At 37.3% G+C, this 17,135-nt stretch overlaps 1 protein-coding gene across 1 annotated transcript in view; it reads left to right on the forward strand.

The window, feature by feature from the left end:
* Nucleotides 1–17,135, forward strand: part of ulk4 (unc-51 like kinase 4) — a 108,499-nt gene that overhangs the window by 33,724 nt on the left and 57,640 nt on the right. The window contains exons 20-22 of the mRNA XM_084726211.1: nucleotides 8,358–8,519; nucleotides 9,013–9,198; nucleotides 11,495–11,622. Coding sequence (XP_084582337.1) covers nucleotides 8,358–8,519; nucleotides 9,013–9,198; nucleotides 11,495–11,622 — 476 coding nt within the window. The remainder of the gene's footprint in view (nucleotides 1–8,357; nucleotides 8,520–9,012; nucleotides 9,199–11,494; nucleotides 11,623–17,135) is intronic.

Consider the following 17,135-nt stretch of genomic DNA (forward strand, 5'->3'; position numbering starts at 1 on the left):
TTTTGTCTCTGCTAAGGCAGTTTACTTACTCTTTTAAGTCTCCTTTTCACAGGACAAAATCCCCCATTAACACCAATTAATTTCTGGCTTTAGTCTCCAATGGGAAATGGTACAATTGATATTCAGTCCCAGGTTAAATGGCTCTGCAGTAATTATGAGTATTTATTGGCTCCAACTCCAATTGGCACTGATGTAAACATGACACCCAAATGGACAACCCTTTCTGAGGGAGGCATTAGCAGTTTGTCACTTCCGTTGGTAACTTCTGCAACTCTGTAGCCTCTTTTCCATCCATACACATGTATTGGCGTGACTTGACTTGGTTTGACTCAGCATGTCAACCCAGCACAACTAAATTTGCACCCACTTGAAAGAGTGTATTTACACAATGTTGAGCTTGTCCTGAGTTCTTGAGTTGAGTTTTTGTAAAATGGAGGATAAACATAATCACTTCCCCCTGATTCCTCACAATAAAAGTCCCCTGATATTTTGTTACAGACAAGGTTTTATTATGAAGGAACAAAATCAGGAAATGTTAAGTCTTTATCAGAAGTAACTTAACATGACTCCTATCCAGCTGAAAGCGAACATGAAACAGTAAAATAAAGCGATACCTGTTAGCACAAACAGCAACACAGGACAGAAGCTAAAATTCATGGCTTTCCAGCAACACATTGAAAAAAAAACAAACAGAAGGCCAACTGGTCTACTGGCAATCAGTCGGTCAATCGCCTCTCTATCTGGGATTACCATTTCTGCATATACACAGTAATTCTGATGTAACGGTATTAGTTTCTGTTTAGTTTAGTTTAGTTTCTGTGTCTGTTTGTCTGTCTGCTGGTCTGTCCTCTGTCCTGTTTGTCTATTTGCACCTCTACTTGTTGCTGTTTTGTTCACATCTCTTTCCCCTCCAGGTCTCACAGTCTTGTCTGTTAGCCTGTTAATCAGTCAGACTGTCTCTCTCTTTGAGTGTGTATTAGAGGTGTTAGATGTGCTGTGTGAGGCTGATAGATGGTGTCTGTGTCTCTGCCATAGGGGCTCATTCAAAACCAGGTGCACTGGCTTCTAAAGGACTTTAATTACAGAGGGAAACCACATCAGACATGTGAACACACGCACTTGTGCACACACAGGCATACACACAAATCCTGTGTCAAGTCATGTGATGTAGTTTTTGTGATGTGTATCTCTTTCTACTTGAGACTCAGGCCAGGTGCAAACATGTTTGGATATAAAACTAATCTATTGATTGACACTTGAAGACAGGATTTTATTGTTCCATATCTCTGTAGCCTTTTAACTCTTTTCATCTGAAAACAGAGGTTTTTCCAAGTTTTTTTTAGACATGGGTTCAAAGTGTGTAAATCTTATCTGTCAGCCCTGAGCTACAGAATAAGGGAGATTTTAATTTAACCCAGTTGTCAGAAAGCCAGTTGGTCCTGTTGAAACTTGAGAAAAATAATGGAAATCCTGTTTAAAATGGATAAATAAAGGGAGTTACATGCTTTTTCCAGCAATTACCAAAAACAAGTTATCAAGGATTGAGTATTATATCTATCTTTAATAGTCTTAAATAAGTATGGCTACACAAAATTGAGGCTTGAAGTAAGGATGTATAAGAATGGGCAAGTCTTTGAATTAGATTGGCCCATGACATCTCTGGAAGGCTGAACTTCATGCTCTAAATGTACCAAATGTCAGTCCCTTACTGATTTTTTTAAGCTCAACGACCTTCAAGGAGAGATACTGAGAAGCAGTTGAGATTGAGAGACATTTCTAAACTTATTAACTAAGATTGATTGATCAGGTTGTTCTAATATTTTTTCATTTACTGCAGTACTTCAGCAAATAGCAAGTTCACTACTTCCGCAATTTCAATACAATGGCCATTAAGTCATTTTTTTGAGATCATGAATTTGTTTTTTGCAGTAACACATAGAGAAAATTACAATTTTATTGATTTGAGGTCACAGAATCTGACTTTCTGTCCCTCTAAACTAAATTATATTGTTAAATTCTTTTTTAAAGTTGTTTTATGTTTTCTTCTTTTTTCTACAGATACCACCAGTGCATTATTAGAAATAAATTATTATTTAAATCATTATTAATTTCTTAAAAATTCTTTTAGTTATTCAAAACCCCTGAATTTGATTTAGTCCACCCTAACAGATGCCCCCCATATCAAGGGAAACACTGGACAAGATGCTATCAAACATGTTATTAATGTATCAACAAATGTGTAGAAGAGTATAAGACCACTGTGAGAGCAAGGAACTCTTATCTCACCAGAAATTTAATTTTCCCAATCCTTTGTCTAAAACTTATGTTTCTGACTTAATACCTGCAAACTAACTGCATTCTAATCATCCCCTACTGTACTTTGTTGTACTGTGTTCAGTGCTAATGGCCTAATTTTGACTTGTCATAGCAGTGAAAAACCCCAAGCCAGCATGCACAATTCCAGGACCCTGAAACTGATTCATCTGAATGGAATGCAGTTGTTGTTATGTTATAATGTGCCAAAATGTGTGCTGTGAAAAAAATCTATTGGCAAGTTTGGCTAGATTATGTATGGTAAACTGAAATTGTGAACGTGGTAAAAAGTGGTGTGCAAGTTTACACTTCCAAGACCTAGTTCTAAACTCAGTTCACTAAAAAGATCATAGTCATGGTTAACAATTTTGACTTTTGGACCAAAAATCTGACTTTGATTTCTTCTGTAAAGAAACACCTCCTACCCATCCATCCCACACCAACCCCCAATTATTGCCACTGCCCACTTCCCACACTAAATGATTTTCTGCATGTTACTATATAATCACAGACAGAGATCACTTTTAAAAGCCAAGAAAAACCCATGTGAGTATATGTCATTAAAATAATGTGTCATATTATTGAGAAAGTGCTCACATGCAAATATATACATTTAGTTCACCATTCACTCTTCTCTCCTCTTACCCTGATGCTCCCATCACTCTGCACCAGGGTAAATCTGGACTCATCAGACCACATGACCTTTTTCCATCGCTCCACAGTCCAATCTTTATGCTCTCTAGCAAATTGAAGCCTTTTTTCTGATAAGCCTCCCTGATAAATGGTTTTCTTAAGGCTACACAGCTGTTTGGTTCTAATCCCATGAGTTCTTTTTGCATTGTGCGAAACTTTTAAGCAAACTCTGATCACGATCACTCAAGATTTTTTTCCGACCACATTTCTTCCTCGAAGATGATAGTTCACCACTATCCTTCCAGGTTTTAATAATGCATTGGGCAGTTCTTAACTCAATTTTAGTAGTTTCAGCCATCTCCTTAGTTGTTTTCTTTGCTTGATTCAGGCCAATAATTTGACCTCTCTGAAGCAGAGTAACATCTTGTCCAAAACCACAGGATATGTTTTCTGAGACGGTTGTTTAAGAAATGAGAAGCTACTCACTGCATCAGTTAATGTTACAGCTGAAACATATTAATCCCTGCAGTAATTAATAGGCTTTTACCTATTTGCTTAGTTAAATCCAGGTGGTGACTTTTTTTTGGCCAGGCAGTGTATAATCATACTCTCATGTAAAATTCCAGATCTCTCATCATTTATGTCGAAACTTGGCGAAGTGTCATGCGTAAAAAAGACGACCTTATAACCATGTCTTTCCTGATAAGTTATCAGGAAAGACATGGCAAAAAATGTATTTTTAATCTCTTTAAAGGTGACTTTCTGGAGATGTGAGGTTCAAGTAGGACGCTGAGCATAATATAATGAGTGTGTTTCTCAGTTGAACTTGTTTCTCATACTGGGAGAAATTCTAATGAGAATAACTTACTCTTTCCTCTGTCTCCTGCATTTCTCTGTCTGCATCGTAATGATGGAGTTTCTTGCATGAGCTACTTGTTTCTCACCACATGTAAGGATATCTCTCTCACTCCATTTCTCTCTCTCTCTTTCAGTTTCCCCCCTCTTTCTTTTTCTCTGTGTAGTTCCTGGCAGGGCTACAGTCTATTAAACACACAGACAGTGGGTGCTCCCCCGTGGGCTCATTAGTGAGCTGGCCCGCACGGCCTGGGGAATGCTGGAACAGACCATTCTACTGGTTCCCGGAGGGGTGCCAGAGGATTCATTATGTTGTCGTGCTACGTAGTCCCCTGGTGTTGAATATACAATGTGATGTCCTATATTGGATTAATAGATGGTTATTTAACTATCAGTAATGATAAGAGATCCCCTGTGGTTGAATAGGATGTGTCTTTAATTTGTATAAAATGTTAAATAACCATGGATCACAGCCTGACCATTGATGCATTGTTAAATGTCAGAGGTACATCCATGCCTTCATTGCTCAATCCTAAAGGTTCATTTTGTTTTGGATATAAGGTATCTGCAGGACAGTAGGTACATTATTTTGTTGTTATTGCAAAGCACATATGTTATGGCATAAGGGGCTGAGGTAAATCTTTTCATGAAATTGAAAATGTGTAAATGATAAAAACCCACAATTTGCTCTTTCTGACAACCAGAAGCTATAGTCAATTTGACTTATTGTCTATTATAATAGATTCCTATCGTGACAACTTTTCATGGCACAAGTACATCAGCTGTCTATAAAAAACTTTTCAAACCATTCCTGCAGCCTAATCCACATAATATACATCTGCTGTCTGCCATCCATCTGCTGTCCATTTACTGAGAATATTGCAAGAGTGTTGGAGTTTTTGAAGATAGTGTAACACCAAAAATTAGCAGTTTATTTAACTGCATTTCATCACAAGTATGCCTTGTATTGTTTATACTGTATTTTAATGTATTGTATTGAAAAATGTAATTTTTCGTGCTGAAAAAAATTCATATTGTGGTAATGGCAATATTCTTACTTGACAGAGTGACATCACTCCGTTACACCCAGCAACAACAAATGAGGCTTAAAGCAGAGAAACATTGGTATCGGCTTCATTGTTAAGGAGTTAGTTTCAAAATGTGAACTGACTCCAGTAAAGTGGAAGTGGTTTGGTTATAGAAGATCAGATGTACAATAAACCACCATAATATGTAAGAGGTGCAGAAAGACGGATTACATAAAAAAAGTTAACTTTTTAACCTAATCTTTTGTGCATAAGGTGGTGTGTTCTTTATACAAAAATTTGATTTTTAAAAAGCAGTATATCACCTTGTGTACAGTATTGAAATATATTACAATATATTGAATCCTAATCCCTATATCATATGGGGTGTGATGGATCACTAAATTGATCGGATTGGATCGTATCATGGTTTTTCGTCTTGGATCGGATCATTTTCAGATCAGCAAAAAAAGAAAAAAAAGGTGGGATTAGGGTTAAATTATTTTTAAAATGTACTTGGCTTTGATCTCTCCCTGTCTGTAGTTATTGCCATTGTAATATAAAGTAATAATAATAATAATGATGATAATAATATTAATAATTACATCTATAATGATTATACATGATAAAAATTACACTATAATAATAATAATACTATACAGTATATTTCAAATACTCTACTGTAGTATACACTTCTGTCCAGTGTAATACACCAGACACAGACTACACTCTGTTGTCTGGCTCAATGTCCCGCCCACAGAACTATCTGACTGGTTAGAAGAGTAATAGCCAGTCAACACAGACACACTGTGTCACAGACAGGCAAACAGAGAGCTACACCGGTGAGCATAGAGAAGCTGTAGAAGTTAAGACAGCCAATATCACCAAAGTTCAAATAAATACCACAATATTATGATCTGTTTCTTTGACGACAGCATAGTTAGACCAGAAGAAAATGCCCAAAGTCGTGGTCTGGATTCACTTCAGGCGATGTGACGGCTTTTCAGTCACTCTTCACAGAGATGCGCTGCAGAGTAAAACACACTGCATTGAGCTCTGCATTAAGATTTTGAGTATTATTACTTATATAAAAGTGACAGTAAAAATGTGTTTCACACTATAATGGTTACATGTAGTCTGCAGACCATATAAATGCCAAACTGTGGGTGGCCATCCGTATGGCACACAGGACAACTGTGATTGCTACTGTATCATGATATGTATTGTGTCACAGCTGCAGTTACAATCTAAAAACAGCCCATTTTTAAGCTAATAGGACTGACTTTGATATTAGACAAGATTCTAAATAGAGAATTGCTTTAATCACTGTAATCCCATTTCTTAAAGTCATAGTTCACCCAAAAATGAAAATTCAGTTGTTATCTACTAACCCTCATGGTGATTGACGGTTCAGATTTTTAGTCCACAAAACACTGCAGTAGTTTCACAGATAAACAACGCTGCAGAATCTCCAAAACAATGGAAGTTAATGGTGACCAGATTTCAAGCATAAAAAACAACATATAACAAGTATGCCTCCATACTGCTCATCTGGTAAAATTCAAGTCTCTTAAACCCCTTACATGCCAAGTTGACTTGAAAGATGTCATTTACACCATGTTTTTAGCCTAAGTCTTCACTTTAAATCCTTAGCTTGGAGGCATGTTAAAGTGCACATGCACACCGTCTGAACTAGGTGTGTGTGTGTGTGCAATGGCGTACAAACGGCATGTCGGGGCATTAGGAGACTTGGATTACGCCAGGCGAGCACAATGGAGGCATTTTATGTTTTTTATTTGGTTGTTTTTTTTTTCCATTTGAAAACTGGTCACCATTCACTTCCATTGCTTCCGAGATTCTGCAACGCTGTTTTCTTGTGAAACTCCAGCAGTATTTTATGCACTAAAAAACTAAGCCTGACCTTCAATCAGCATGAAGGTGAGTAGGTAATGACTGAGTTTTCATATTTGGGTGAACCATCCCTTTAAATGTTGTGCATTGCATACTCTCAGCAAATGGGTGGACAGTCAGTGTAGTTACATGCGAAAATGCAACAATTAAGTAATATAATAATGTCATCTGTTACCTGCGCCACTTTCCACAATTACCGTGATAAATTGTGAAATTAATGTTTCAGCTGTTATTATGAACCTTTACCACAAAATACAGTTAACTGTGTTTTATGAATAGACTCTATTGTATCTCATATCTAGGGAGAGTAGAGTGTAAGTGATGTAACACAGTGAAACACAATAATAACCTGACAGAGGCAATCACTTCTGTTCTACTTCCTGTCTTTCTCCACAATGACTTTCCTGGAAAAACTCATTTCCTCAGCCACAGAGATTTCATTAGCCTGGCCCCATTGTCTGAACACAAACAACTATTCTCTTGTGCGGCAAAGGTGTGTGGGCACATACAGTATACACATAAGCATACACGCACAAACACTTGCACACCAACTCATACACACTCACACATACACGCACACACACGTGCAACCTCTCTCATTTTTGTATCGAGGTGATGTTGAGAGCTAATCTAATTGTCAGTTTGTGATTGCGTTAGTTCTTTGTTCATTTCTGCCTTTTGGTGTGTGACATTTTTCAGTAATCGAGTTTTAAGTTTGTAACTTGACAATGAGCTAGAAAATGTGTTGCGCACAATGGAATTATATTTTATACAAGAGGAAAAAAAAACATTTTCTGGACACAAGGCACTACAATGTGCTCTGCTATTAGGATGCATGTACACACACACACACACACACACACACACACACACACATACACAGACACTAGTATGAAAGAATACTTTATATCAGTATGAATAGAAGTTATCCACCTTTTGGCTGTTCTAATATATTTGTACTTTGTATTTGTACTGGCCCTGTGGGTAAACCCAAGAGGCTTTTCAGCACATCCTGTTGTGCACCATTATGTCCTTTTAGTCTGTATTATTCTATTCTATGTCTTGTTTCTATGCATGTTGACTATGCTAAGGAGGGTCATTGGGTTCAGATTCTTAGTACTGGTGTTGAGGACTTTGGATTCAAGCTGCAAGATTTTTGACCAATTCATAGTCCAAAATCCTCTTGCAGGGTGGTTCTTAAATGAACTCTATTTGTCTTAGGTCAGGCCAGGAGAACTAGATAATAACTTTTCAAATGGTATGAATATTGTCAGGCTAAAGCTGCCTGGACAGTTTGCTTGTTGTGTTATATTATTGTAGGGGTTGTCAGTATTTTATTACTTAATGGGTTAAATCTTTACTAAAGCCCTCTGTATGATGTATTGAAGTGAAACCCTAAAAAACAACCCAAATGGTTCATTAACTGTGGTAAGAGATGCTTTTTGTTCACTGCTTGAGGAATGTTGATAGGGTTTGCTATACCTAGTTGTTAGTACCAACTTAAATTAATTCATTCAGCATTCATTCAGTTAGTAATATATACTTGTTAAAACAACCTGGTTCCCATTGTTCCAATGAGAATCTAAATAATTTAAAAGTGTTTGTGTGTCTGTCTTACAGGATGATTCCACAGTTCATCACATGGCTGCAAAAGCAATAGAGAACATCTCCACCACTGTCTCTGGCCCCTCCCACCACCTGATTACCACAGAGATAGGCTCCGCCCTGTGGTACCTGTTCACTCACTCCACTGTGGAGGCTGTCAGAGTGACCGCCATCTCTGTAAATTCACACACATGAAAACACACTCATACACAGTCATATACTGTATGTGTGACTATGTGCAGACACACATGCACATATAACATCTAAGACTAAACTTCTTGAACTGCTTGTATTTTGTGATTGCTAATGAAAAATCCAAAATTTTGTATTTAGTACTAACTAAGTACTAACCAAATATCTAGATGGGCTACCTGTATAGCATTTTATATTTTGAATACCCCATTGTGAGAATGTCAATTATATTAACTTTCTTAACAGTGGTGCAGTGGGTGGAATTACATAACATGCAGTGACGAATAAGTTACAAATGCATTTGTACCACTGGGAGCTTGTTTTTTTTTTGTTTATTTTTTTAAAGGGGCTAAAGGTTTTACATCAGGGACTTCAAGTGCAACGTGACATTAAAAGGGAGTGGGAACCTAATTCATGGTTGACATTCATTACCTCAGTTTGTGCGTGTATGTTTATCTGTCTGTCTCTATGTCTCCAGTCTCTTTCAAGGCTAACCCGGGTGGTCCCTGCAGTCTTCTTGGCAGTGATTGACACCTCTGGCCCTGCGGCTGTCCTGGAAGGCGTGGATGGAGCAGGGGCCAGGGTCCAGCAGCACCTGCTCACAGCTATAGCCACTGCCCTACTCACCTCACGCATCCAAACACACCGTGTCGCACAGAACAGGGTAAATGTTTGCTCTTATGCACATCTGCATAAAAATCTAACAATATATAGTAGAATATCAAACACAAATACAGAAAAAACCCAGGCATGAAAACATATAGTTTATATATGTTATATTTTATTAATATTGCCACAGATTACTGGGATTACCACTGGGTAGGATTTGATTTTTTTAGTTTGCACGGGAAAATCAAATTAGCCCTATTCACTAGTGTGACTAGTGTGAGCCCTCTAGTCATTTGTAATAGAGATTGTCTCTGGTCTTAATCCTGTGCAAATCTGGATTGTCCATAATTTGTAAAGTAAAAATTCTAACACTAAATACCTACCATATTTTGCCAAAGACGGGTCTTGTCATAATATTATTCCTGTGCAAATTTGCATCTTTGTGATTTGCGGTCATAATTTTTTGAATATTGTTTTCTTTTGTCAGGCAACTGAAAAAGTATGAGATTTGATCACGAATCATAATATGTTGAAAAGCACTCAACAGCTGTGCTGTGAGATAACGTTTAAAATGTGAGATGATGACATCGAAGGTTAGCTGAAAATGTGTATTTATGCATCTAACTCATGCAGAAAGTGGGCAAAACATTTCTAAACTATATTATTATTGTGGCTGCTGAAGAACAGACACATCATGCAGGATATTATGCTGAGCCTTGACATCATATCCAGAGGAAAGTAAATTCAAGTATAATACAGACTTAGCTTAATGTGTGCAAATGCACCACAAAAATCACAGATGTAGTCCCCTGGTAATCCTAGTCACATGTGAACAACCACAATTTTGGCAGAAATACTAGGGTAAACACAGGTGTTACCAATGATACTAATTAAGGTTCCATTCCATTCAGGTCAAGCAGAGTAAACCTGTGTTTACCTGCTATTTTATATCAATATGGCTGCCATGAAAAAGGTCTATATTGAGGTTTTCATACAAGGGCCATCGAATGAAAACAATAATGAGGAACAAATGAAACCGGCTTCAAATTCCCTAAATCTTCCACCCTCTGTGTCTCTCCTTCTCTGTCTGTCTCTCTGTCAGTCTGTTGCTGTCTCTCTTTCTTTCTTCCATACAGTTCATGAACTAAAGCTGAACTGTGCATAAACTAATTTGTCAGGAATTGCTTATTTAATTTTTCATAAGACAGCTTGTCTAGTGTGTATGCGAAGAGCTAATCTTGGTAAGGCAGAGAGGCTAAAATTGATTTGAAGGTTTTTAAGTTGGAGTCTAGCATTGGTAATTGACTCTGAACTGAATTTATTTGCATTGAGCATTTCCAATTTAACACTAGAATACAAACTTAGTACTTCAACTCTGCTCTAATTATACACTGATATGCATTCACCCCCCTTCACCCCCCCCCTCCCCTGGCACAAAGACAGACAGTCCAAGAGTTTGTTTACACAGAACTCTGTCTGTCGGAGTGTGTGTGTTTGTGTGTATGCATGTAAGAGACTGACTGTGTGTGTGTGTGTGTGTGTGTGTGTGTGTGTGTGTGTGTGTGTGTGTGTGAGCATAGATGCATGCACAAACGCTAATTTGTAGAGTGTGTCAGTATCTGGGCTAATTGGCTGAATGAACGTGCTGCAGCCTTCTACTTCAGCAAAGCATTATGGGTAGTGGGGAGGGACTTATCAGCAAGGCACACACAGTACTGGGCTTTGAAATTAATTAACTTGGTGTGTCACCCCATAAACATACATTTATGCACAGTCTCTCACACACAGAGACACACACACAGTCACGAGTGTATGGTGTTGGTGATAATGATAATGGTAATGAATGTTGGCCAGTCACAAATTTTTCCAACCCAGCTGAGTTAATGCTGAGTGAATGGATGTCTGAAGTAGCTTTAGGCGTACACGGTTGTTTGTATGTGTATGTGTGTGTTGTGTGCACATGTTGTGTGATAATGTGGAGTCTGAGGTGATTAAGTTTTAGCCTGTTAGTGGACGCAGCATCAGTTTTTTTCTGAACACCTTAGGGAAAATGTTAAATTGAATGATTTCTTATTTATTTGAATAATTTATATAGATACATTGCAGCAATGTCTTGATAGACTCAGATCATAACATAGTGAACAGTCAGCAAACTTTTTTTCTCTTCATACTTTGAATCAACCTACTTAGTTGGGATGTTACCACATAAAAATTTAGGTGATACTTCGCAGTGTTTTTTCATATAGTTGACTTGCAAAGTATAGTGTCTGGTGGACTCTACACCAGCAAAATAATTCACAACTAGTCAGAAAGACTTTCACTCATTTCATTTGTGTGTTTGTCCCTTGTAGGATTTGGTGTTGAAGGTGTTGCGCTGTGTAGAGAGTCCCTCCACAGTAACAAGAGCCAAAGCATTACTACTACTGCTGCTGCTAATACAGGACAACACTCACACACTGCTTTTCTGCTGTCAGCACAGGTAAATACACACTCTCTCATACCCACACATATGTACACCTGGTGCACACATGCATTCACACATATTGACAAGGTCTCTTCCTCAGTAATATGTAATTAAAACCTGTTATCCAGATTATTATACATATTACTATACTTGTTTTATCTGATTAATTTAGCAACAACTAGAAAGGAGCTCACATTTTGTCACTCACTGTAAGTATGGTTGTATGACTATCCAATACAATATGCCTAGCCTTAGTGGATGTCCAGAGTTAATTGAACTGAAAGCAAATATAAAGGCAGAATATGCAGAATTTGTCATTTGCTATTTATGAACACCCCAAAAAGATAATTGATTGTTGAGTCTCATTCTCAGGTTCACCAAATACAGATGTTTTTGGCTGCTAAAGCGTCCCTAATGCAGAAATAACAAATAGACAGAGGACAGTGTGTCTACTGATACAGACACTACCACACAGTTGTAAAGGGTCATACGGGTCTTATTATTATTTTTTTTAAAAATATATTTATTGCTTTTATACATTTATACACTTAACATTCAGTACAGTATACAAACAAAATCTGAACAGTCCCCAAACATGAACATATGGCAGTATCAAAAGTAATAATAATTGAATAAATAAACAAACAACAACAACAACAACAACAATAATAATAATAATAATAATAATAATAATAATGATGATAATAATAACAACAACAACAACAACAACAATAAAAATAATAATAATAATAATAATAATAATAATTGTGATAATTAGATCAATCTAAAAATAATTATAAGAGGGAAAAAAGGTTTGACCCAACAATACTGTGTAAAGGATAATAACTAAAAACAATTATATAATGTGAATTAAAAGGAGAAAAATAGGGTAGATAAACACAAGAATTGACCAGAGTTCAGCCTCTATTCCTCACAATAAATGTGATACTTTCATAATCACCTCACCTCTCCAGTGTCTCTTCAGTATCACCCTTTCTAACAAATTCCAAAAACATCCTCCAAATGTTATTAAACTCAGAAGCTTTCACGTTTATGTTTATGAGACTATGTTTTTAGGAAAATCCTGAAAAATGTGCCTTTAAGGTTTGGCTGTTGTTTAGTAGAAAGTAATCTATTTGACCCTATGATAAAACATGTTTTGAAATGAAAGAGACTGGTGGTTGATCACTTCTGTTTACTATCGAAGAGGCTGACCTTTCAAGTTTAATCAAATGTGTTTGATTAAGGAGTCACTCTTTTCAACTGTGCTATGCTGTAATACTGTTTAATAGAGATTTGTCTGTGTAACTGCTTTATTTTCATAGTATACTCCCTGCACCCTCCTACTGTCTGTACTGAGGTTTGGACCAGTGAAGCTTGCTCATACCTCCCCTCACTCTGTCAGACCACTGGCTAATTAGTTTCTCTGGAATGTAGTTGCCCATGTTCACATGTAGACTGAACTGTCAGAGAACAAACAAATAGCATTTGTGAATTCCATTTCAGGGTGGGATTCCCCTTTAATTATTTAGCTGTAGCTTTCAGAGTGTGTTCTCTTATCCAGCTACACTACAGCTAAAACTAAATTCCCTTTCCAGTATACAGTGTGGTGGGGCAAATCCAAAATTGTGCTCCCTGTTTTTGTTTTTGGATATTATTCATTGAAATAAATTGATTTGTACTCAATACCCATTCAGTTACTTCATATACTTAATTTGTTTCTATTCTATAATGTGTAGTTCCAGCCAAGCTGTCCTGTTGGTCCAAGAGTTGCTTGAGGTGGCTAGTGTGTTTTATTGATTGTTTGGGAGGGAAGATTACTCACTTCTCTCAGTTTACGTGCTTTTCATTTTGACTGTGGTGTGCCATTCCAAGACTACATCCACTGTAGTGTACTATATCTGAAAACACTAAAAAAAACTTGTGAAAGTGACTTTCAATTAACCTGTTGATTATTTTTCATGACTAATCATGTCGTCTATAAATTGTGAAAAAATTGTGAAAAATGCTCATCACATTTCCCCAGAGCCCAAAATGACACCTTCAAATTGCTTCTTTTGATCAACCAACTGTCCAAAACCCAAAGACTCTTCATTTATTATAATGAATGAACTGACGCTGCTGCTAAATCTGAAACTGTAAAATTGCAGTGCAGTGCAGATCCCTGCCAAGCAACTTGATTTGGATGTAACCCACCAACATTTTGATTAGTAAGTGTAATTTAATTCTATATTTTTTCTCAGTGACTGTAAGAGATTACAGTCATATTTCTTTTTTACTTTAATAACATGTCACTAGTTGCATGTATGTAGTTACTCCCTAAACACTGCTAGAAGGTAAGACTTGTTTTAGTCTAGCAATTGTTGATGACTTACAGGTCATGAGAGGAGTGAGGGATCAGCAGCCAGTACATGTTTTATGTAGGTTTTATATAGGTTTTCAAGATTTTTCAAACATTTTTAAAAAATTCAACAATTTCAACAAATTTTTTTGGAGGAGAACAGAGGATAGATATATCATTTTGAATGTTTTTGCAGAACATCATAATGTCACAGCGAATTTTACCTTTAAACTTTTGAATATAAAATGTCATCATATCAAAATTTTATCCTATTAAGCATTTGTGTGAAATGTTAAATGCGTAGTCGGCATATGAAATTTTGGCTTATGGCCCAAAATGTGTCCAGTCACTGCACATAGATGTTCATCTTTGACTTTTAAACACCAAAATATAATAGTTCATCCTTGAGTCCAAGTCGATGTTTGTACCAAGTTTGAAGAAATTCCCTTCAGGCATTCTTGAGATATCATGTTCATGAGAATGGGATGGACTTGAGATCATATTAACCTTGACCTTTCACCTTAAACCACCAAAATCTGATTATTCATCCTTGAGGTGACGTGGTAATTTGTGTGAAGTTTGAAGAACTTCCCTCAAGGCATTCACATACTGTATCACTTTCACAAGAATGGGGCAGACGGACAGGTGACCAGAAACATAATACCTCCGACCATAAATGAGTGCTTTTCAAGGATTTTCAAAAATTGTGAATCGCAGAGGTCCTTCAGCACACAGTCATGAATGTGCACAAAAATATGAGGCTGATGGGTCCAGTAGTACACACACACACACACACACTCACATATGACTGATCTCATGAATTAGATAATGGCAAAGAAAAGTATCATGTCATTACATTTAAGAAGCTGGAACTGGCTAATGTTTGATAGTTTTGCTTGAAAAATGACTGTAATTGATAGTAAATAGTTGGAAACCAATTTTCTTTTGAATGACTAATCAGACAATTAATCGAGTAATCGTTGCAGCTCTAGTCCATATTACATATTACTTCTTCACTGCATATTTACTTTCAAATTCTGTTTTCTCCTGTCCACACTAAAGTGCAAGACTGGCATTTTCAGATTTACTTACTCTGGAGAGCATTTTTGGAAAGTGTTCATTTTGGGTGTGAAAAACAGCAGCTTAATGTAGACAGAGAGAAGAAGCTTTAAGTGACTTAGTGTGTACATGTTATACAATAAACTGGGTTAAAAATGTATTATGTTAATAAACCACCAATCAGAGCTTGCATGCTTTTGTGGAGTGACTTATGTTGAATCAGAGGTTTCACATTCTCTTACAAGCACTCAGAGATTGCTTTTCAACACAGTTATCTGTTATTTAAAGCAGACTGCTTTTAGAAGGGAAACTTCCTTGATAAAAATGCTGCCTGGGGTTGTTGGCAAGGCATTCGTACTCTGCGTAACCTTTGCATTAACTAGCACAGCAGTCGTGGGAATGATAATATAAATGTATGTACCCTGGACATTTAGTTTATGCTGCTGTATGTTGTAACTTTACTGAAACTTCAAATGGTTCATTAGCGGTTGTCCTGTGTTTCACCTCTTGCTAACTTGTAGTGCAGCTGTAAATGTGCATAGTCCACATGATCAGATGCATATGCATGATATATATGTAGATATATATACACACACACACACACAGCCAGTTCCCCTGATAATTTATGACCAGTTGGTATTTCAGTTGAAGATGCCGTAGATTACTGACATATGGATCCTTATAGCTGTCTCTCTCCTTGTTGTCTCTCTCTCACTCTTTCTCACTTATTCTTCTTTTTTGTGTTGAAATGCGTGTCTGCTCTGTCTTACTCTCTCTCTCTCTCTTTGTCTTTCTAACTGAGATTTTTTTTTCTTTCTCAGCTATCACTCTTTGACATTTTATGTATGTGAACCGCCAGATTGGCTTTTCTATAACAGTGCATGGTTACCTTTTATAACCACAAAACCTCTCCTTAGCAGCTTCTGAGGAGCTCCCTTTCCTCATTTTGAGGATAACACAGAGCCATAGATGTAGGCTATGACGATCATTTTAGTTGACAAAATATTATTTCATTTTGTGTTTAGGCTAAGATTTTATACAATTCAAGAATGTAAGTGTTGCTTAAGGCCTACAACAATGATGATTGAAAATTAAAATGTTAAGATGAGAACCATTATTTATTTCCTTTTCATGTTTTGTCAAAGCTGCTGGGAGTCACTGGAGAGGGGCAAAAGAGATGGATGAAGCTCTAGAGCCACAGGTTGCAGACCCCTGTCCTTACACTAACTGCCTAAACACTGAACCAAAAAAAAATAGATAGTTGAAGTAGTAGGTACCATATACAAACCATAGTCATATTTATATAGTTATAATCACATGTCTTTGTCAATTAGAACTGGTACACATAGTCTGCCGTATGAAAGGAAATGATGTGGCATGGTTACCTTATTTAGGAGCTTTTTGAGTGGACCTCTCTTTGACACTACAGCTTTGTACCAGAGTATCATATGCTTGATATTTTGTTGTAATGGCTTTGCTTTGTTATATTTAGATTTGATAATAACTACATTCCTGAAAGTCTGAACACAACATTCTTTTGCACGTGACTCCAAAACAATATGAAGGTTTTTTATTTCTCACTTTATCTTCAGCTCTTCTGCCTGTCTCTCTCTCTCCGCCCCCCCCCCCCCCCCCCTTCTCTCCCCATTACACACACACTTTCCATCACTCTCCTCTTCCTTGCTCTCCCTCTGTTCACTGTTGACTGTGTTGGAGCTGTCAGAGTTGACCTGCCTGTCTCTCTCCCACCGAGCACTCTGCATGATTCAACCACACACACAGACACACGTCTTTCCCTCAGTCCTGCTCTCACCCAGGCACGTTGTGTTTAATTAGCTCCTCAGTGGCGTGAAAATGTGTGTGTGTGTGTGTGTGTGTGTGTGTGTGTGTGTGTGTGTGTGTGTGTGTGTGTGTGTGTGTGTGTGTGTGTGTGTGTGTGTGTGTGTGCGTGCATGCGCGTGTGTTTTTGTCTCTATGAGATAAACTTGTGCAGGCCTCACTGAGGAAGTGTCAAGATTGCCATTGGGAGTAGAATGTGATGGCTTTCAACAGAGGCAGTCACACACACACACACCGAGTGGGCCACTTGTAGGTCAGCTGTGTGTGAGTACTTTGTGAGTCTCCCACA

The sequence above is a fragment of the Lutjanus erythropterus genome, chromosome 9 (genome assembly GCF_056507025.1).
Source record: "Lutjanus erythropterus isolate fLutEry1 chromosome 9, fLutEry1.hap2, whole genome shotgun sequence".
NCBI lineage: Eukaryota > Metazoa > Chordata > Actinopteri > Lutjaniformes > Lutjanidae > Lutjanus > Lutjanus erythropterus.